We start from the raw sequence: 24,469 nt of genomic DNA on the forward strand, positions 1-24,469 counted from the left end.
GAATGACACTCACTTGTACATGCTTGCATAATACACTTGTGTACATGCCTGAATGGCTTTCTCTACTGAACATGCCTAATGACACACAATACTGTACATGCCTGAATGACATACTCTCTTGTATATTCCTGAATGACACTCTCTTGTATATGCCTAAATGACACTCACTCTTGTACATGCCTGAATGACATACTCTCTTGTATATTCCTGAATAACACTCTCTTGTACATGCCTGAATGATATACTCTCTGTACATGTCTGAATGGGGGCCCCGAGTGGCAGAGTGGTCTAAAGCACTCACTGTTACGGATCACTGCCATCTCACCTCTGTCTGCATGAGTTCTAGTCTCAGGCTCGCCTAACGTGGGTACGTGAGAAAGCCTGCCAGTAGCTTCTCGTGGGTCAGTGGTTCTTCCCAGGGTTTTCCGGGGTTCATCCTAAACCCATTTTACTATCATGTGCTGAAAAATGGCACTAAACCCTACATGTCTGAATGACAGTGTCTTGTACATGCCTGAATGACAGTCTCTCTTGTACATGCCTGAAGGACATTCATGGAAAGCAAGAACATGTGTATTACACTATACAGAAGTCACAAAAAGCTGTTGTGTTATTGTTAAATTACCTTAATCCTGAGTGATTTGAGGTTTGGGAATGCACATAAAGATTTCAGGTGGTCCCAGTGGTGAAGCTTTGTTTCACTGACACACAATGTCTCAAGTCTTTCAAATGCCTGTTTCACATTCATGTCTCTCTCTGGGTCATCAGATGTCTTGCATTTCTCTTGTTTCATCTCACCAGCTGTGTCTGTCTCACATGTGCAGTTGTTATTTGAGAATTTCCAACCAGCATCCATGTGCGACCTTTTCTCAACTTCACAATGATCACATGCAAGAAACCTGCTCTGGCCAGACATCTCACTGTCACGATCTGGTTTTGAGATCACACTGTTCATGTCTAGTCTGATTTCATTTGAGATCACAGATTCAATTTTCTCCTCATTTGTTATATTACCATTTTCCATAGGACCAATGCATCTTTCTGGTATATCAACTGGAGCGGACAATGCATTAGTTGTATAAAAACAGCTGGTTTCATTATAGTGACTGCAACAATCTGTCTCATCTCTTTGGTAGTCTTTCTTGCCATGAAAATGTTGATCACCAGAGTTACCACTAGATGGTATGAAATTTTCACATTCCTGGCTGTCAGCATTGAATTCTTTCTTATCATGGAAGTTTTCACTGTTGACTGTTTGACACCAACATTTTGATGAAGGGAAGTCCTGAACAACAGCTGCCAAAATTTCCTCTACAAGATTTCTGCACCAATTGTTCGCATTATTTCTTTCCCTCATGAGACCAGTCTCATCAGCACTAAGTTTTATTGTGCCTTCTGCAACTTGAAGGATAATTTCATCAAGAATTGAAGAGCAATCTGTGAGTGTTTCATTCCTGTTTTCATCTAAACTGACTTGAACATTGTCAATATTTTGGCTGCTTTCTGTTTTCCCACAAAAGACATCCTTAAGTGGGTTGCCAGACAGGATCAGGGTGTGCAGATTGGGCAAAGATCTAAGCTTCCATATCTCAGACCAACTGAAAACAAGAAGGTCATGATGTAGGCCTGAGATCACTCATCTGGCTGACGTCTAACGGTCAAATGAAAATGAAGTCGGCCAAGAATTTGGGTCAGTAGGATTCTACCTTTAAATATTTCTGATGCTGTTGACTGCATATGTTATGAAGACATCTATTTGGTATCTTTATCCATATTCCACGGAACATCGGCACATTTGTCCAATATTTAAACGCCACAATATCACAATGCTTTCTGTCAAAACTGATCTATTTTGGTTAAATATGTTCTTTCAAGTATAAAGCTGTTTACATTATTACTTTTAGCACTGGTGGTCATACTTAATAATGGTTTGGCATAATTTATATAAATTTTTTAAAGGCCTTCAAGCCAGTATGCAGTCTGTCAAATTTGGAAAAGTTCTGTTGAGCACTGTTTTAGAACAAGTAACTCAAGTTCTTAACAGCAGCCATCTTTGACTATGGATTGGCTACATCTGTATACACCTAAAATTCCTTCATGCCAGAATGGTTGGTTTGTGTAATATTCGGTCAAATTCTGTTGAGACGTTTAATAAGAAGTTTTGAAAGAATGTTTATGTTTGGTAATGTTGGACATATTTAAAAGTGAATAAGCATCATTTTCATAAATTTGAAAACCCCTCAAAACCAGAATAGTATTTGAGCTGTTTCTGAAAGAAGGGATCTATACTTCTTGTTTTATTGCCATATTTTGCAGCATACTGAGATCATGTGTACAATAATTGAAAATACTTTATGCTAGGATGCAATCCATCAAATTTGGTTAGATAATGTTGATTGGATTTTTTGAGAAGTTGTTTTAAGAGATTTCATTTTTTATTAATGTTGGTCAAATCTGAAGTAGTGGCAACCATATTTGATGTCAGATTTAAAGCACACTTTTATCGAATTCGGTCAAATTCTGTCCAGCAGGGTTTTAAAAGAACTTGTAAATTGCCATTGTATATGGACAATGCGCAAAATGGGACAAAGGACCATACCATAAACTCACATGACTATATTGCCAAGGGAGATAATTAAATGGCATGAAAGGAAATAATAAAACAGCATACACCTCTCCCTAGATAACTCGTGCACAATGGGGTCCACAAACATAGACCACACTATAAGCAAGGGTGCGATTTATCGAGGGACCTCCAACAATCAAAAAATTTGCTTATACATGAGAAAAATGGGGGGGGGTAGCAAACTGGGCCACTGAATGACTGAATCCACCTTTTACAGTCATGTCGATAATAATTGTTAATAACACACTTTTTCTAATGAAGTTGTTCATTATTCTGTATAAATAACATTTATTTTCAAAATTTCCAACATGTAAAAGATTTTTCAACTGGTTTCAACAACCATCCATCATGTGTAAGTAAATACATGTGTATTACGTCACTGCTTTTTGTTTTGTTGATTAGTCTGCTTTTTGAAGTGGTATTAAATAGTAAACTAGCTGGAAACCTGACTATCTGCAGATATACCACCAAACAAGTTTCTTTTTTTTCTCAGAAACTAATGACATTTATTTCCTGAGACAGTCATCTATGTCAGTATTGATGTCGTGATTTCATTGAAAGGAATAGTGAAACTCCTTATCATCCCTGAGGATATCTCTATGTGCCAGCTCAGAAATTTTCAGAAAATCACTTGCCCACAATGGTCTGTATCTGTGAAACCAAGCTATTTATTTTATGAAGTTTCGTTTTGCTTGGTTGCATGACTATCGTTGATCACAGTTATGACTGAGTCAGTTAACTTAAGGTAGTTTATGCTACATACACAATAAAACTTATAACAGCATTCAATTGATCAAGTGAAGTGAGTTCACCCGACACATGACTGGGACCGCCAGATTTTAAGTATGTAGGATTTGCGTGCCTTTTAACTTTTTTATATATTCCACTTCCTTTATTTGATCCAAAAGACATAATTAACATGATAGGGCCTAATGCCAAGGAGGCCAGCTGTTAATTTATTGCAACAACACAACAAATACTTCTACAAGTCAGTTATCAAAACACAGTCTGCACTTAATCAGGTTATTAGTGAAACGCTTGCAGACATAGCTGTTATGGTAGATTGACACATTTTATGTTTAAATACACATTGCATTTATGGTGATTACGCTTAAGTGAAACTAACAGATAGAACTGAAATACAAATTTCACTTAATACAAATTATTTAATTGGCATTTAAGTATTAATGTACTGCCTACACTAGGCATAAGTGACATTTTCATTGATCAAAATTTCCTTGAATATCTTTATTTACAGTGTAGTAAAATTGTCGCTTGGAAAGGAAATGTAACCAATTATATGACTTCTTTTTAAATGCTGATCGTTTCAAAATGCTAATTAGTTTCCAGGTCATATCTACCACTTTTGACCATAAAACAAGCGATATATCAATGTTTCCGTTACCAATTTGGATTACAATTTTTTTCAAGTTCAAGAAATATGGATCACTTTTGCTTTTTGGTATTTTCTGGTTTTAAAAATATGGGATCCATGCCTGACCCCGTGTTATAAGCAGGTTTGCAAGTTATCAGGGTGCGAGTTATCAAGGGGGGAGTGTAGTAGCACACTGCAAATATATGGCAACAGTGCTTTGATGCATATAAATCTAAATTAGTTCAAATACCTAAAAGTGCTAAAAATAGACTTTTGTAAGGTTTTTAAATGAAAATGATAAACAGTATGTACCAATACAGTCAGAAGGATATAACTTACGGTACCTTATCAGTACCGTGAATCCTGTCAATAAAGGCCACTCAGGGGTTCCCCCTCTCTTGGCTGATGTTCTTTATATAAAGGTGAAACATGCCAGTGAAATAATAATGAGTCCATAAATGTCTTTTAACAGCAACATTCAAACTTTTTTTTATTTAGGTGTATATTACAGCAGGTTTCAATGTATCAAATTTGATCGCTTATAAGTTGGATCCAATTGCAAAAAACACAGGCCCTGTTCTGCCAGTTCATAATGCAACGACAGATCAAGGTATACGTTTTTTAACCTACAGCAGGGGTCAACAATCTACAGCATCCAAGCCACAAGGTGGCACACAAAAGGCAGCCAAAAATCTCTATTTTAACTGTGTTACTCTCTTACTGGTGGCACATGCTTATTCATTTTGTAATTAATCCAGAAAAAAAAGTGGCATGCTATGTAAAATAGGTTGCAGACCCCTGATCTACAGATTATTCCTAAGGACATGGCCACTATGCAAAGGCAGATCAGGGTCAGTAGTGTCTGTAGTTTGAACAGACTAATAGGTCAGTATATACACTACAACGCTGGGATAGGAAAAAAGGGAGCAGATAGATGATCTCAAGATACTGATCATACACTATGGGTAGATATGCCACAGATGTCCTTACCAATATCAATGCAATGTTCGTACATGGACTGTAACTCACATATATTATGTCTAATATAGTGAAAATCAAACTGGACCTAACTCTTCTTGTAGAACTGTATACCAAGTGGTTTCAATCATTGCAGGCTTTTTAACAATTATAATGAAGAAACAAAATTTGTGTCCGAAAAAAGAACGCTCTTACAACTCATACCTTGATAATAATACATCACATTACATTGCGTTCACAACTTGACTATATTCTGCTGTGTATATCATGTATTAATGTACAAAATGCAGCTCAATTTTTGATCTAGAAAGGGGGGAAAAAACTTAGTTCTGCCATAGAACATACATAGGGTACATACAAATCAGAACTGAAATTCAATGGGTTTTCAATGACTGGTTTTCAGCTTTCAATGACTGGTTTTCAGTTTTCAATGACTTCTCATGGCATTCAGTGTTCTAATTTAGTTATTAATTCAAAGATAAGAAACAAATAAAAATCAATACAGACATAAATGAATGTACTGAAACATGAAAGTGAAGTTATACTGATAAAAACGAATTCATTTTAACTGGACTGTTCAGCTTTTAAACTTTCTCCTCCAGCTGCAACCAGGGACGTCATTGGGGGGATTTGCACCCCCCCCCCAAATTTGCATTTGCTGTAAAACTGCTGTAGCCCATATATGAAAATTAACAAGCTTGTAAAATTTTGCCTCTCCCCAAGTAGAAATGACATCCCTGACTGCAACACCAGTGTTTTCATTTCAGACATGCTGCCATTATTTTATCTAATGAAATTTACCAAGACAATAAATCCTAATTATGTTTGGTATATAAAAGCTTTAGCAAGTGGAGATTACTTGTACAAACACAACCCTGATTAAATTAAACAATTATCCAACTGGAATTACATGTACAAACACAAGCCTGATTCAATTAAACAATTAGGCAGCATAGATTACCTGTACAAACACCAGCCTGATTAAATTAAATAATTAGCCAGCAGAGATTACCTGTATAAACACTGACCTGATTCAATTTAACAATTAGCCAGCAGATACTACCTGTACAAACACCACCCTAATTCAATTAAACAATTAGCCAGCAGAGATTACCTGTACAAACACCACCCTGATTCAATAAAAAAAATTAGCCAGCAGACATCACTTGTACAAACACTACCTGATTCAATTAAACAATTATCCAGCAGATATTACCTGTACAAAAACGAGCTTGACTCAATTAAACAACTAGCCAGCAGATTACCTGTATAAACATCAGCTTCATTAAATCAAACAATTAGGCAGAAGAGATTACTTGTACAAACACCAGCCTGATTCAATTAAACAATTAGGCAGCAGAGATTACCTGTACAAACACCACCCTAATTCAATTAAACAATTAGCCAACAGAGATTACCTGTATAGACACCAGCCTGATTAAATTAAACAATTAGCTAGCAGAGATTATCTGTACGAACACCACCCTGATTCAATAAAAAAATTTGCCAGCAGACATTACTTGTACAAACACCAACCTGATTCAATTAAACAATTAGCCAGCAGAGATTACTTGTACAAACACCACCCTGATTCAATTAAACAATTAGCCAGCAGAAATTACCTGTACAAACACCAGCTTGATTCAGTTAAACAACTAGCCAGCATATGACCTGTATAGACATCAGCTTGATTCAATTAAACAATTAGCCAGCAGACATTACTTGTACAAACACCATCCTGATTAAATTAAACAATTAGCCAGCAGAGATTACCTGTACAAACACCACTCTGATTCAATTAAACAATTAGCCAGCAGAGATTACTTGTACAAATACCACCCTGATTCAATTAAACAGTTAGCCAGCTGAGATTACCTGTATAAACACCAGCTTGATTCAAATAAACAATTCACCAGCAAACATTACTTGTACAAACAACACCCTGATTCAAATAAACAATTAGCCAGCAGAGATTACCTGTACAAACACCACCCTGAATCAATTAAACAGTTAGACACTGCTCACTGTATAACAAAGAATGTGACACATGTAGGTAGTTATAATGCTTTCACCCTATATGTCAGGTCAACCTTGCAAAATAAATTTAGTTCTATAAAATGTGCACCCCTCTTGAAAATAAGAAAATTAGGTAAGAAATGATGCTGGTCATTAACAGCAAAACATGATAAAGCAAAGTCGGTCATCATAACAGGATGGAAAAGCAAACCATATTTAGTTTCATTCCAAAGAGCATTTATGCTTGACAACCCTTATATAAATACCTTGAGATTTTATTATTATTCATCCGTAGACATTCCACTGTCTTCAGCCCTGCATGATTTCTCTCATGAAGAACACTGTAGTCTGAAAGATGTAGGAAGAAGAAAATAAATCTAAACATAATCAGTACATAAATCCATAGATTGCTGTGGATGTAAATAAGTATAAATTGCAGATACATAAAAGGGATTTCACATGTATACAAAGTTGCAAGGTTTTGACTATAAATATCTTAAAAAACTGTCAGCAATTTATCTTCGTGTGCCTTTGAATGATTATAAAAGGATGCTGACATGTTCCATGTTGGGCATTCTTATATTTAACCACACTGAATTGTATCAGACTGGACATGCATGCTTCCTAGATACTGCAAATGAAATTAAACCACACTGCAAACAGATACTGACAATATATAAATGTATCAAATTGTACAACAGAGCCATGAGGTCCATGTTGTAATTTTATAGTTGTGGGGTGGGGTGGCATGGGGGGGGGGTTATATGTTTATCATCAGCTTAAAATGGGCTAATATTTAGGAAAACATAAAAGGGAATGGTGAACAAACCATCCATCATAGAAGAAATACATTACATTATAACTGATATGTAAAATATATAGTCCATACTCAACCATAACCTACAGTTTGGGGACAAATAATGGCTTCTTTTAAGATACCATGATTCACTAAAAAAATTTAGAAATCATATTCTATAATTTGATGACAAAGTTTTATATTTGGAGGTGAATAATTCTGTCAATTTATCATTTGAAGAAAACAAAATATTGAGCAAAAATGTTGATATAACTGCAAAAAATTGTACTGACCTTAACTTAAATGAATTTTTTACCAAAGAGGTTTAAGTTCTATTGCATTAATTAAGTTGAACAGGTAAGGTTATTATAGTTAACACTTAGCATTAATGTGGCGAGCTGAATCAATGAAGAGGCCATCTACCTTTCCCTACCGCTATAATTAATATTGCAATTAAGCTTTTTCAGTTTTCCTAAAGACTTGTAAATATATAAAGTGCTTGACAATTACCCAGTATGAATTAGGTTACAATTACCTGCTATGAATTAAATAACAAGTATGCAGTATGAATTAGATAACTATTACTCAGTATGAATCAGGTATGAATTGCCCAGTATGAATTAAGAATGAATTACCCAGTATGAATTAAATAACAATTACCCAGTATGAATTAGAAAACAATTACCCAGTATGAATTAGAAAACAATTTCCCAGTATGAATTAGGTAAGAATTACCCAGTATGAATTAGGCAAGAATTACCTAGTATGAATTAAATAGCAATAGCCCAGTATGAATTAGAAAACAATTACCCAGTATGAATTAGAAAACAATTTCCCAGTATGAATTAGGTAAGAATTATCCATGATGAATTAGGTAAGAATTATCCATGATGAATTAGGTAAGAATTATCCAGTATGAATTAGGACAGAATTGCCCAGTATGAATTAGGTAAGAATTACCCAGTATGAACTAGAAAACAATTACACAGTATGAGTTACATAATCAGGAGCTGATAGCTCGTTTTAATGTCCCACAGAGTGATTAGGAGGAGGTAGATCTGTTTAATGTCCCACTGAGTGATCAGGAGGAGGCATTTCAGTTTAAATGTTTTCCAAGCAGGCTGCATTGAGAGGCTGCTGTCTTACTTAACTGAATGGACAACTTGCAAGACCCAGATTTATCTGACTCAGCCCAGGTGATTGGTCACTTAATAACCTGGAAGCACTGTGTGATTTATCTGACACAGCCAAGGTGATTGGTCAATTAAATACCTGGAAGGACTGTGTAATTTATTTGAAACAGCCCAGGTGATTGGTCAATTAAATTCATAGAAGGACTGTGTTGACACAGCCTGGGTGGTTGGTTAGTTAAATACATGGAAGCACTCTGTGACTCTTCTGCCAAAAAATTCATCTTCCCTATTTTAGAAACTGCTCAAGTTACTGTAATTTGTACTAGTCCAAGCTCAATTCTCTCAATTGTATATGCTGGAAATGCAAATAACTTCGCCTTATAAATGTCCCTCTTTCAGAAATACATCATGTATAATAACTATATAGAAGAACCAATGGGATTTGCTTTATGCAAAAGCACACGTATGTTTTTCATGGGGTTAGCTTTAAGCAAAATTACATCTATGTTTACTGGGCTGATACAAATCCCACAGCCTCACATCATGGACTATTCATTTTTGACATCAAGTAATAATGCTTTTCCAAAGTGCTAGTCCTCGACAAATGCTCTTTTCCTATTTAGTAACAAGTCAGCCAAGCACTGATATTCATACTTTAGTCACTTTATCTACTTGTATCTGGATATTCACATATTTTGGGCCTCCCCGAATACTAGACTCTACCTCTCTATGTGAATATAGTCACATCCTGTGATATGACAGTAAGTGTCATTGGTATCTGTCAAATGTGCTATAATTACAGCTTAGTACATATTGAGCTAGGCAACCAAATTATCAGCCAATCAAAATACCTTAAACAAAACATATCAAGTATGATTATTAACATGGTTAGCAGTGAAATTCAGTTTTAAATTTTTAGTTTTGTTTCCATGTTTTTTTCAAGGATTTATAAACCTGTTTGTGGTTCAAGACACACACAAATTACAAATTTATCTCCATGGTGAGAAGGAAAATTAATGTTAAGGTGGAGTGATAAAACATGGTATGAGTCTAAAGTATTCTCTAGCTAGGTCCTGTCTAATACAGAGACAAATGTCAGCTATATTGGGCTGATAATTATCCACAAACTGAATTCACAGACTTGCAAGAAGACTTTTTGCAGTTACAGCAAACAATATCTAAACCTGGCATGGGTTCAAATTCAACCAGTTTATTTCTCAATGGAACTGACAAGTTCAAGATTCAATCGCGCAAGTCTCTAGACAGTTTAGGAGTTCATAAAGCCTTGTATAGTCATGACACTGGTCAGCAAGTCCAACAACATCTTCTGGCAAGAGGCTTTATTCTGTCAATTATTCAAGTCTTGAGAAAAAAAGTTAGGGAACATCTGAATTCCAGCAAATTCCTTTCCATTCTTGCTGATGAAAGTACCATAGTTTTTCTAAAAGAAGCACACCTTCTAAGGAATACCCACATTTTTCAACAAAACAATATTTTCCTTACAGAGGCTTAGAGATTCATATATATATATATCAATTATGGTATGTCCAACAAATTAAAACGGAACATGCGAAATACAAAATCTGTTTGAAAAATCAAAATAATTTATAAACATTTTCATTCAAACAGTGATAAATGGTACTCAACACACCCACTGCACTGCCCCTGGGGCATCTATTAGAATAACTATAGTACTGATGTTACTGTATCAGAGCATAAAATAGTGAAAAGAAAAAAGAAAAATATTTCAACCCTTTGATGAAATAAATGTGTTGTAGATTATTTCTTTATTTTTTTCTATGGATTAAAATGCATACATTTCATTGAATCTATGCAAGAGATCACAATTTTGGGACAAGTGAAAAGGTATGTGGGACAAGTAGTTTTTCTGAAACCACTTGTCTTCGACTAGTAAATAAAACAACAATTTGATCACCCCTGGTTTATAAAGAAATTTACTTTGTACCAAATCATGTGCATGTTCATAATGGAACATGCTTTATGGAAATATCACATTTATAATGGGGCTTGTTTTACATGCTTATAACTGCAACTGTTATGAACTGACTGAGGGTTCTGCAATCTGACTGGATATAAACAGTCATATGATAATGATCTTAAATGTTTTACACATCTGTAAATTCTGTGGACTACTTCTGGTTCCCAACTACTTTTGACTCCCCATTTCAATGTCACTGTACAGGAAGATTTGTGTATACCATAATAATAACAACAAGCCCCAATCCATGCACCCCATGTGATTTTTCTGATCTAAATTTACAAACCCTCAGATTACAATTGCCCTTTAAAAGTTAAAAGTATGTAATTGTACAGACCATCCAGCATTCCCAAACCAACCCCGTTTTCCAAAAAAGCATATGGCAAGCTTTACAAGCCAATCATAAAAAATTACTGAATTTTTCTTCACAGTATGTTACACCAGCTGTTATTAAATGTCAGGGTCATATGACACGCAAGGGAGCTCACTCAAAATGGTTAATATTTAGCTTGAAAATTGGAACAAAGTACGTTTACCAAGGACACATCAAAGCTGCTGATCTGGGTTGGTATTAAATTCAGGACCAATGGATTACAAGCCTGACACAAAACTAACGAGCTACTTCATCTCCCTATCTCCCTTGTATATCACCCTGATTGACTGTTCCATATTTTCAAGAAAAACTACAAAACTAAAAAAAGTATTACCATTGTTGCAAATGTGTAGTTCCTTAAGATTTGGCATCAACTTGGACAAATGAAGAACATCTTCAAATGGGACTTGTGTGGAATTTAGAACAAAGTTCTCCACTGAAGGCAAAGCTCCTGACCAGGAATACAGCAGATCCTGTGGGAAAAAAGGGATTAAAATAATTTAGATAAATGAGTATGAAGCTGCTCTTTAAGAAAAGTTCAGATTAACAAGTTCAAGGAAATCTAGCTTTTTGTGTGGGAGGTGAACTGATTTAAATTAATATTCAATACTTATTGGCTATTACTGCATAGCTCTCCTTTCTCTCAGTCCAAGCCAATTCCTTTGGGAACTATGTATGTATGTGTGTGTGTGTGTGTGTGTGTGTGCGTGTGTAACCTAGAACATACAGGAAACATTTTACACAATGTATATCAGGGCCTTCCATTTCAGCTTTAGCCTCAATCGTGTATGACTAGTAGGACCCTGCCCTGCCAAGGTCTACATGGTCCAACATCTAAGTTGGACATTCAAATATTTACAGTGCATTACCATTAATGATAGGAAATAATATAAAAATTTAAAGCAAACTGAAAATTCAGGCAAGTATTAGGCTTTCAGGTACAAATCATTGAACTGAGTAAATATGTACTGCCATGAATGTTGACGGAATTTTGTACAAATCTAAACCATTGAGTTGAGGAAATATGTACAGCAATGAATGTTGATTTGTACAAGTATAAACCACTAAATTGAGGAAATATGTACAGCCATGACTGCTGATGTAATTTTGTACAAATCTAAACCATTAAATTGAGGCAATATGTACAGCAATGAATGCTGATTTGTATAAATCTAAACCACTGAATTGAGGAAATATGTACAGCCATGACTGCTGATGTAATTTTATATAAATCTAAACCATTAAATTGAGATAATATGTACAGCTATGAATGTTGATGCAATTTTGTACAAATCTAAACCACTGAGTTGAGGAAATATGTTCAGCCATTTCTGCTGATGTAATTTTGTACAAATCTAAACCATTCTTTTGCTGAATCTTAGAAGCCAACTCAAATTCAAAGAAATATTCCCAGCTGTAATCACCTCACATGCGGTATTGAAAAGTCATTCAGGCCTTTGCTTCTGACCTGCCCACAACTTTGTAAAGGTTTGAGCAATCAGGATTCTGATGTTAGAAAGGGGTATGCTTGACCTATTATCAATAACCATTCTGGTGTAAGTAATATGCTCTATGCTTGTGTCTTGAGCTACCAGTGATTCAGTTTTCAAATCAGATGTGCTTTTGAACATAGCACTTGAATGATTTGCTGACTTAGGGTATGCTGTATGCTGATCAAAGCCAAAACTCAACCCATGGTCCTGGCTTTTTCCAGTGATCCTGGACAGTCCAAACTCAACCCATGGGGACATGTCTTTTCCAGTGATCCTGGACAGTCCAACTCAACCCATGTCCATGTCTTTTTCTAGTGATCCTGGAAAGTCCAAACTCAACCCATTGCAATGTCTTTTCCAGTGACCATGGAAAGTCTAAACTCAACCTAGGGCCATGTCTTTTCCAGTCATCGTGGAAATCCAAACTCAACCGATGGCCATGTCTTTTTCCAGTGATACTGCAGAATCCAAACTCAATCCACGGGGCCATGTCTTTTCCAGTGATCCTGGACAGTCCAAACTCAGCCCATGGCCATGTCTTTTTCCAGTGACAATGGAAAGTCCAAACTCAACCTATAGCCATGTCTTTTCCATTGATCCTGGAAAGTCCAAAATACATTTATTTTGTTGTTGTTTGTGACATTTTTGTGACATGGCACCTTTAATGGTACTGCAGTGTAACATGTAGCAGATGAAATCCCCATGGTGGATTCTTGCCCCATGCTGGTAAATCCATACTTAATCAAACTCTAAGTCTTCCATATAAAACGTACAGCAAGCCAATACTGATGATGCATAGTTTTAGTTAAGGCTGAGAACAGACAAAATATTTGATTGCTGAAGATCAAGTGTAGACTGGTGACCCATGAATCAATATTAAATTTTCCAATTCATAGTAAAATTTCAAACCACCTGTCCCTCTGGGTCCTGGGTGTCTGAGTAGCCAAGTGGTTTTTCATCTCTTATTTGTCTGGGTTGGTTTCAGTCTCTGGCTTGGCCAATGTAGGTTTCCACAGGGTTCATTCACCACCATATATGTTGAAGGCCATGCATTGTTTATCATTTGCTGAAAAATGACATTAAAGCCACAGCAACCAGCTGACCAACCACTAGTCTTTCAACTTCTGATGCCTCAGTGCAATTTTATGACTCTTTTTGGATGAAATAAAGATTAAAACATGCATTTTCCTCAAAATGATAATTTAAGGATTATAAAGAACATTTAGAAACAAGAAATACTAATGATCATTCAGGCTAGTACTATTAACATCAGACAGGTTTTGGACCTTCAATTTTCAGGACCAGGATATATTAATCTAGACCACAGAGCTGACATTTTCTATGGCTTAAGCAGATGCTGGTGTAAATGATTCAATTAATAAAATGAAGACAAAAAAATAACAAAATAAATTTAAGTAATTGTCCCTTCACTTCAAATATGCTATCCCACATTGGTAGGTCAATTCAACCATTATTTTTATATCCACTTGTTTGCAACTGTGACTTCTACAATACTAATGGCTGGAAATCCACTAAACCTGGTATTTAGTTTGCCAATCTGGTTGCAATCTGCAAAAGGGATGAATTATTTGTGCAATTACCAAGGAATTCTTGGAAGGGCATAAAATGTCAGTTATAAAAATACAGCGCTATAGTGACATATTTTTTATAAAAACATCAATAAATAACTTGTTACATGTAGTCATACCACAGAAGGACACATAACAGTTTGTGAGTTACATCCCCTATATCACAGCCCATAGGGTGAATGTAAAGGCAATATTAAGTAACAAACAAGCTATGGATGTAGCTCTTGATTTAAGGTTGTTTTAGCTGCATGACCAGCAAGCAGAAAAACTTCACCAGACTTTGAAATATATGCTGTTCTAATATAAATTTAAACATCATTGAGAACAAAATGTTCTGAAAAATTTCTAAGGCATATATCTCACCCTGCTTTCCCTGATTTTGTTGTAGCTAAGATTGAAAAATTTTAGGTGCTTAAGCTGACACAGGATGGGCAAAACTTCATTCCAGGAAGTGAACAAGTTTCCCGATACATCTAAGTCAACCACATTTGGACACAGAGAGCACAAACCACCTGCCGGAAGACCTGCCTTGGATATGTGATTGTTGCATAGTACCTGAAACAGACAAAAGTATTTTAAGAATTTTCCTTTACTCAGTAATTTTCTCTCTCCCTCTTAATGCTCATATGCAATGTAACCTGCCTTATTGGTCATATGCAATGTAACATGCCTTAATGCTCATATGCAATGGAACCTGCCTTAATGCTCAAATGCAATGTAACCTGCCTTAAGACTCAAATGCAATGTAACCTGCCTTAATGCTCATATGTAATGTAACCTGCCTTAATGCTCATATGCAATGTAACCTGCCTTAGCAGATACCTTCAAATATCGGAAACCTAATCGTAAAAGATATTTAGAAAGTTTGAAAAAAATCCTCCACATATCCCACCTTTCTATAAAGTACAACTTCATACAAAGCACTTCTGTTGTGGTTTAATAAGCGTCCTTTATAGACAAGTTTCTTCTCTCTTTTGCCATGATAAAGGCTGCTTTTTCAGAAATCTTGTACCTGATACACATTTAAATTCCTGGTTTATGTCACCTTACACAGCCACATGAAGGGAGCAGATTTATGGAATCAAAATGAAAGAACCACAACATAAAAAACTTATCATTTATTAAAAAAATAATTAGATAGGCTAAGTGTATAAATAAACACATCATCAGTGTAGTAACTTTACCTGAGTACTTGAATTGCATCTGATCAAGAAAGAACATTGGATCATGCTAAGCTCAACAGGTCCCACAATAAACAAGCACCCAGATCAAGGATCAAGAAAGAACATTGGATCATGCTAAGCTCAACAGGTCCCACAATAAACAAGCACCCAGATCAAGGATCAAGAAAGAACATTGGATCATGCTAAGCTCAACAGGTCCCACAATAAACAAGCACCCAGATCAAGTTACTGTATTAATACCCTGCATGTACAGCTCAACAGGTCCCATAATAAACAAGCACCCAGCTCAAGTTACTGTATTAATACCATTGTACGGCTCAACAGGCCCCATAATAAACAGGCACCCAGATCAAGTTACTGTATTAATACCCCGCATGTACAGCTCAACAGGTCCCATAATATACAAGCACCCAGCTCAAGTTACTGTATTAATACCATTGTACAGCTCAACAGGTCCCATAATAAACAAGCATCCAGCTCAAGTTACTGTATTAATACCATTGTACGGCTCAACAGGCCCCATAATAAACAGGCACCCAGATCAAGTTACTGTATTAATACCCCGCATGTACAGCTCAACAGGTCCCATAATATACAAGCACCCAGCTCAAGTTACTGTATTAATACCACTGTACGGCTCAACAGGCCCCATAATAAACAGGCACCCAGATCAAGTTACTGTATTAATACCACTGTATGGCTCAACAGGCCCCATAATAAACAGGCACCCAGATCAAGTTACTGTATTAATACCACTGTACGGCTCAACAGGCCCCATAATAAACAGGCACCCAGATCAAGTTACTGTATTAATACCACTGTACGGCTCAACAGGCCCCATAATAAACAGGCACCCAGATCAAGTTACTGTATTAATACCCTGCATGTACAGCACTTCTTCACTATGAAACACTCCAGTATAATAGTTACAGGTGACATGGACCCCAGAATAATGATGGAGTTCATTACAAGTTAGTCCCAGTATAAGATGGTATATTACAATGCTCACAGGGACAGTATTATAATGAGTACTGTAACATACATGTACTTCTTTACAAAACTTGACTGCTCTGGTGGCCTAATGGTTACAGCATCCACCTCAGATGTTGTAGGTCACGGGTTCAAATCCTGGCGGAGTCATACCAAAAACTTATAAAAAAATGTACTAGAAGCTGCCTCGCCTGGTGCTCAGCATGAAGAGGTTAGTGTTGGGACTGTTTGGCCTGCTGTCAGGATAATGTAACTGGGTGGGAAATGTTTGTACATGTCTGTGGCATGACGCCCCAGTGCTAGACATCAATAAAAACTGCCACACTGTAGGCATAGTAGTGAAATGACTGAATTTTTGTTAAAGCTACGATAAAATCCTAAATCAAACACATACTCAGACACACACATCTCTCCCTTTACAAAGCAGACTCACTGGAAGTGTTCTAAACATCACAGAAGGAGGTTTATTAGGATCTGATAATAAATCAAAACTGTGATGAGTAACTATTTATCAAAGACAGGTGTCAAAGCACGTGTCACAATGATCATTAGGTATTTGTCATAGATTAACAGATGTCTTAATCTCCTTGTCTACTAAGATCTAACCCATGGGCCATCAGCTAATTAGCTAATTCCATAACAATCACTTTGATTGATTGCTCACATACTACATGACAGATTCTTGTATTGTAGGAACTGATCAAATAAAAAAATTTCACTCACAAAAAATCTTGCATACCATGGATTAAAAAAAGACCAGGACTCATACTTTTATGCAGATTTTGGTATCCTGCAGAACCCTGTACATCACGGTTAATTACAAGACTGACTATTCTGTCGCAGACTTGAAAAGGCTTTACTATGCAATGCTTGAAAGTAATATCTGAAGAAACCAGTTGCTTGCCAATTTCAAATAGAAGTTTGCTTATATGAGAAACCTGTTATGAATAGGAAATACACAGAAGCTGGATGAATAGGAAAATCCACAGAAGCTAGATGAATAGGAAATCCATAAAAACTGGATGAATAGGAAAACCATAGAAGCTGGATGAATAGGAAATCCAAAGAAGATGGCTAAATAGGAAATCCATAGAAGTTTGATGAATAGGAAATCCAAAGAAGATGGATGAATAGGAAATACATAGAAGCTGGATGAATAGGAAATCCATAAAAGCTGGATGAATAGGAAATACTTAGATGCTGGATGAATAGGAAATCCAAAGAAGATTGATGAATAGGAAAGACATAGAAGCTGGATGAATAGGAAATCCATAAAAGCTGGATGAATAGGAAATCCAAAGAAGATGGCTGAATAGGAAATCCAAAGAAGATGGATGAATAGGAAATCCATAGAAGATGCATGAATAGGAAATCCAAAGAAGATGGATGAATAGGAAATACATAGAAGCTGGATGAATAGGAAATCCAAAGAGGATGGATGAATAGGAAATACATAGAAGCTGGATGAATAGGAAATCCAAAACAGCTGATTGAATATGAAATCCATAGAAGATGGATAAATATGAAATCCATAGAAGACGGATGAACAGGAAATCCATAGAAGATGGATAATAGGAAATCAATAGAAGATGGATGAATAGGAAATCCATAAAAGCTGGATGCATAGGAAATCCACAGAAGCTGGAAGAACCGGAAAACCATAGAAGCTGGATGAACAGGAAATCCATAAAAGCTGGATGAATAGGAAATCCAAAGAAGATGGATGAATTGGAAATCCACAAAAGCTGGAGGAATAGGAAATCCACAGAAGATGGATGAATAGGAAAACCATAGAAGCTGGATGAATAGGAAATCCATAAAAGCTGGATGAATAGGAAATACACAGAAGCTGGATGAATAGGAAATCTATAAAAGCTGGATGAATAGGAAAACCATAGAAGCTGGATGAATAGGAAATCCAAAGAAGATGGATGAATAGGAAATCCATATAAGCTGGATGAATAGGAAATCCAAAGAAGATGGATGAATAGGAAATACATAGATGCTGGATGAATAGGAAATACATAAAAGCTGGATGAATAGGAAATACATAGAAGCTGGATGAATAGGAAATCCCTAATAGCCGGATGAATAGGAAATCCAAAGAAGATGGATGAATAGGAAATCCATAGACGATGGATGAATAGGAAATCCATAGAAGATGGATGAATAGGAAATCCATAAATGCTGGATGAATAGGAAATCCATAGAAGATGGATGAATAGAAAATCCATATAAGATGGATGAATAGGAAATAAATAGAAGCTGGATGAATAGGAAATCCAAAAAAGATGGATGAATAGGAAATACAATGAAGCTGGATGAACCGAAAATCCAAAGATGGATGAATAGGAAATCCATTGAAGATGGATGAATAGGAAATCCATAAAGCTGGATGAATAGGAAATCCATAGAAGATGGATGAATAGGAAATCCATAAATGCTGGATGAATAGAAAATCCATATAAGATGGATGAATAGGAAATAAATAGAAGCTGGATGAATAGGAAATCCAAAGAAGATGGATGAATAGGAAATACATAGAAGATGCATGAATAGGAAATCCAAAGAAGATGGATGAATAGGAAATACACAGAAGCTGGATGAATAGGAAATCCAAAGAAGATGGATGAATAGGAAATAAATAGAAGCTGGATGAATAGGAAATCCAAAACAGCTGATTGAATATGAAATCCATAGAAGATGGATAAATATGAAATCCATTGAAGACGGATGAACAGGAAATCCATAGAAGATGGATAATAGGAAATCAATAGAAGATGGATGAATAGGAAATCAATAGAAGCTGGATGAATAGGAAATCCAAAAAAGATGGATGAATAGGAAATACAATGAAGCTGGATGAATCGAAAATCCAAAGATGGATGAATAGGAAATCCATAGAAGATGGATGAATAGGAAATCCATAAAAGCTGGATGAATAGGAAATCCATAGAAGATGGATGAATAGGAAATCCATAAATGCTGGATGAATAGAAAATCCATATAAGATGGATGAATAGGAAATAAATAGAAGCTGGATGAATAGGAAATCCAAAGAAGATGGATGAATAGGAAATACATAAAAGCTGGATGAATAGGAAATACATAAAAGCTGGATGAAAAGGAAATACACAAAAGCTGGATGAATAGGAAATCCATAAAAGCTGGATGAATAGGAAATCCATAAATGTCACATATTGATGCCTTTGAAACAGTATGCCAACATGAATGCAGTTCGAGTAAAAGCAAGAATAGAAATGTCTGCACATTAATTCACATTATATTCCTTTATCACAAAATGTCTTCCTCTTGAAGCAAATATTCAATTTGCATGGACAAAGCAGTCACTGTCGATATGCTCCTGTGATCACTAAAGGCAGATAGTAACCATTGTTTGGTTAGGAAACATGGCTGCTGAAGGTCTAATTCAGGTGACTGTAAAGACAGGTTTGAATGTATGACTACATGTATGCTCAATCCCCAATCACACCCATTATAAGTACATGTGCATGTCTGTTCATCCCCCTATCACGCCCATTATAAATACATGTGCATGGTCTCAGGTAACAACCAGTTAGTTGGCTATAGCAATCATTGAGATTAGGGCATCTCGTATATAAACACCCATTTGTCTCTCTTTCTGTGCAATGCTTTGCAAACAAGATATTATGAGTTTGAAACTCGCAGTGGTATCCAATTTTTTTAATATACTTTTTTGTATTTTTTTATGTTCAAACTTTCTTTCACATTCACTCAATTTTTATCTTTTTGGGGCTTGTTTTTTCATTCCCATTTAAGGTTGGGCAATCAACCTACCAGCAGATGGAGCATAACCCTGAGACTGCTGTCAGTGTCAAATGTTGTCTAGTAAGAAAACTTAAATAAATATTTCACTTAGTAAAAGGTTGCATGGCAAGGCATGCTCTAGAAAGAAAACCTGGATGAATATTTTGCATGGAAAAAGGTTGCATGGCAGCGCATACTACAGAAACAAAACTTGAATGAATATTTCACCAGGTAAAAAGACTGATTGTCAGGGCATGCTTATGATAAAGTGCACTTGCCTGAAAGATGTTTTATCTTATCCCACTGGGACTTGTGTCATTGCTTACAATAAATATATATTATGTAGTACATGTATGACAAGTAAATTGTAAGATCCTGAGACTGGTATTGGGCATATTCTAATATAATCCCATCCCTTTGGGGGCAGGACTAGGGGGATGAGCACTTATTTATGTATACAAATATTTATAAAGGGGAAATAACTTGGGTGAGCATAGAGTTGACTTTCAATCAGCTTTGTTCTTGTTATTGTAGGGTTTAATGCCATTTTTCAGCACACGATAGACTATACATGGCGGCCAGTATAAATGTTGGAGGAAGAACCCTAGAAAACCCCGGAAAGAACCACCTACCCACGATAAGCTACTGGCAAGCTTTCTCACATACCCACATTAGTCGAATCCGAGACTCGCACCCACGCAGACAGAGGTGAGATGGCAGTGATCCGTAATGGAGAGCGCTTTAGACCACTCGGTCACTCGGGGCCCCTCAATCAGCTTTCAAGGAAATCTTACTGGATGTGAACTTTCACCATATATTACTTTATCAATGCACAAAAGTAGAAGAAGGAAAACATAATTTTGCACACCACCACACAAAGGGACGCTAGATCATGATGATGTGTCATCTCATCCACTCAAATGTTATCCCATTTTGTTTATTAATTCATTATATGTGAAAAATATTAAAAGTATATAATTCGCTTAAATATACTGTATTGCATCAGTAATTTAAAAAGTCTGAAGTAATATTTATGTTTTGGTGACCCGCCCACCCCACCCATAAATATCAGGGTCAATGTCTTACATTGTAGGACTAGTATTACCATGTTTACAAAATGTTAACCCATTACAAGAGATGGACAGACAAGGTTAACATTAGAGCTACAATGTAAGACCTCAACCCTGATATTTATGTTTTGGTGACCCACACACCCCACCCATAAATATCAGGGTCAATGTCTTACATTGTTGGACTAGTATTAACATGTTTACAAAATGTTAACCCATTACAAGAGATGGACAGACAAGGTTATCATTAGACCTACAAGGTAAGACCTCAACCCTGATATTTATGTTTTGGTGACCCATACACCCCACCCATAAATATCAGGGTCAATGTCTTACATTGTAGGACTAGTATTACCATGTTTACAAAATGTTAACCCATTACAAGAGATGGACAGACAAGGTTAACATTAGACCTACAATGTAAGACCTCAACCCTGATATTTATGTTTTGGTGACCCACACACCCCACCCATAAATATCAGGGTCAATGTCTTACATTGTTGGACTAGTATTAACATGTTTACAAAATGTTAACCCATTACAAGAGATGGACAGACAAGGTTAACATTAGACCTACAATGTAAGACCTCAACCCTGATATTTATGTTTTGGTGACCCATACACCCCACCCATAAATATCAGGGTCAATGTCTTACATTGTAGGACTAGTATTACCATGTTTACAAAATGTTAACCCATTACAAGAGATGGACAGACAAGGTTAACATTAGACCTACAATGTAAGACCTCAACCCTGATATTTATGTTTTGGTGACCCGCCCACCCCACCCATAAATATCAGGGTCAATGTCTTACATTGTAAGACTAGTATTAACATGTTTACAAAATGTTAACCCATTACAAGAGATGGACAGACAAGGTTAACATTAGACCTACAATGTAAGATCTAAACCCTGATATTTATGTTTTGGTGACCCATACACCCCACCCATAAATATCAGGGTCAATGTCTTACATTGTAGGACTAGTATTACCATGTTTACAAAATGTTGACCCATTACAAGAGATGGACAGACAAGGTTAACATTAGACCTACAATGTAAGACCTCAACCCTGATATTTATGTTTTGCCCAAAACATAAGTATCAGGGAGGTCTTACATTGTAGGAGTAGGTTAGCATTATCTATCCCTCCAACATTTATGGTGGGGGTTAGAAAGGAAAATATTTAGACTAAATAAATCGATAAACATGTTAAATTACCACACGCATACAAAAAACAACTGTAAACTAAAAATGTTATGACTGACAATCAAATGACTTCACAAAATTACGATCTCAAATCTAAGATGTTAAATGTTTATGTTATAATTTGACCAATGTGTATACCACATTTTGAAGGTATCCGAATTCTGCACTTTGATCATCTGATTTATGGCGTCCTTGAAAGACGATAACAAAACCCTGTGTACAAAAATCCTGATTGCTACAATACTTTTCCCTTAATGCCTCCGTGAAAGAAATTGCCCTCTTTCTGTTACGTCTCTTTCGCTCTGCTTCCATCTTTTGTTTCTTTTTGGGTTTTTTTTTTTTTTTCTCTGTTTAAGTCTGGTATGCTCTTGTATCCTTCAGAATGTCGATTGAATAACAAAAACGTGTCTTGTGATAATTTTAGAGATTAATCACAACGTTGTTTACATTATTAATCATCGTACGTAAATACGTTGTTTTGGTTGCCTCGTTTTGAATTCAGACTGTAATGGTAAAATTACCTTTGCATATGTCAGATAAAGCTAACAATATCTGCACCAGTCAATCACTGTATAGATAAGGTGTATAACCAAAACCACTTGTTAGCGCGGACCTTTTGACCCCGGGGTCATCCATATTTTGAGCTATTATTTCAGTAGTATCTTTTCTTTGCGTTGAATTTTGGAGAGAAAAGATTGGAAGTAAACATATGCTTGAATTACTAGCTAACGGTTACACATTTCTGTTTTCCGTTACTTTTTGCGAATCCATGGTAAAAATGGGATAACGGTACCAGCATGATACTTCATACACTATACAATGGCAGATCTAATGTAATAAACAATTATATACACTATGTAAATGTGAATTATGAATTTGTTAAGAATTTCTGTCTATCATTTTTAGAATTGTGGAAGTATTCAAGGTAAGCTATTTTCAACATAATTTTTTGTATTTTACTTTATTTTAAAGAGATGAAAGTTAACCAAAGCTATCTTAACATAGTTCAATTTTAAAATGGCAATTGTTGTTTACTAAATTGTGATTTCATCTCACTGTATATATGTAAAGTAACAGTGTAATGAATCTGTGTTATTAGTTTAAATAATAAGATATAATGTAAAATTGTGTAATACTCATAATTATGGTATTAGATGCAAAAAATGTTTGGGGAGGTTAAAAATAGCACAAAAAACTAAATACCTGATCGAATGAAAAAGTGAATTTATTTTTTAAGTTGAATAGTCACAAAACATTTCGGTATAACCATGTGAATGAAATAGGCAAATTTCAGCTTGAAATGACCTTGAGGTCAAGACTGTAAAAAGGCGACCAAATACCAGTTTTAAAAATGGTGGACGGTGCTTGTGTTCGAATGCTTACTGTACATTTGTTTGAAAAGACAAACATTACATTGCTGTTATAACCAACACAACAACAATGGGCTGTTATATTACTCTTTACTATATGCGGCAGTCGATAATCACCAATTCTCATTTCACGTACGATGAATAAATAATAGGTCACTCGAGTTGCCCTACGTCAAATGCGCATGACCGTAGCGGATACGGCTGATGCATATGTTCGGCCAGCTAAAAACAGTAATGATGCAATAAAACAAAAGTGAAAAGTGATGTAGAGCATCCACTGAATTATTTTCCTAAGAAATCAAATAAACAGCAGAATAATTATTCCACAATAGAGAATGAATGTTTGGCTTTTGATATTGGCTCTGCAACACATATTAATTAATTTCCTACTCCTATAATTGTATTAACAACCCCTTTACTTTCCATGGCAACAACATGAATCAGATATTAATAAGGTTGCGTTTGATGTTGCAGTAT

The 24,469-nt window shown here is 35.8% G+C and overlaps 1 protein-coding gene across 2 annotated transcripts in view; it reads right to left on the reverse strand.

Moving 5' to 3' along the window:
• LOC149783615 (uncharacterized) overlaps positions 1-23,137 on the reverse strand; it is a 47,414-nt gene extending 24,277 nt beyond the window's left edge. For both annotated transcript variants that reach the window (XM_089931867.1, XM_089931866.1), the window contains exons 1-5: positions 22,761-23,137; positions 14,742-14,933; positions 11,631-11,769; positions 7,262-7,343; positions 626-1,598 (exon numbers count right to left, since the gene is read on the reverse strand). In XM_089931867.1, the coding sequence (XP_089787993.1) occupies positions 626-1,598; positions 7,262-7,343; positions 11,631-11,769; positions 14,742-14,933; positions 22,761-22,934 (1,560 nt within the window). In that variant the 5' untranslated portion in view covers positions 22,935-23,137. The remainder of the gene's footprint in view (positions 1-625; positions 1,599-7,261; positions 7,344-11,630; positions 11,770-14,741; positions 14,934-22,760) is intronic.
• Positions 23,138-24,469: the final 1,332 nt, after the last annotated feature.

The sequence above is a fragment of the Sinohyriopsis cumingii genome, chromosome 14, assembly GCF_028554795.1.
Source record: "Sinohyriopsis cumingii isolate HCF-2022 chromosome 14, ASM2855479v2, whole genome shotgun sequence".
Taxonomy (NCBI): domain Eukaryota; kingdom Metazoa; phylum Mollusca; class Bivalvia; order Unionida; family Unionidae; genus Sinohyriopsis; species Sinohyriopsis cumingii.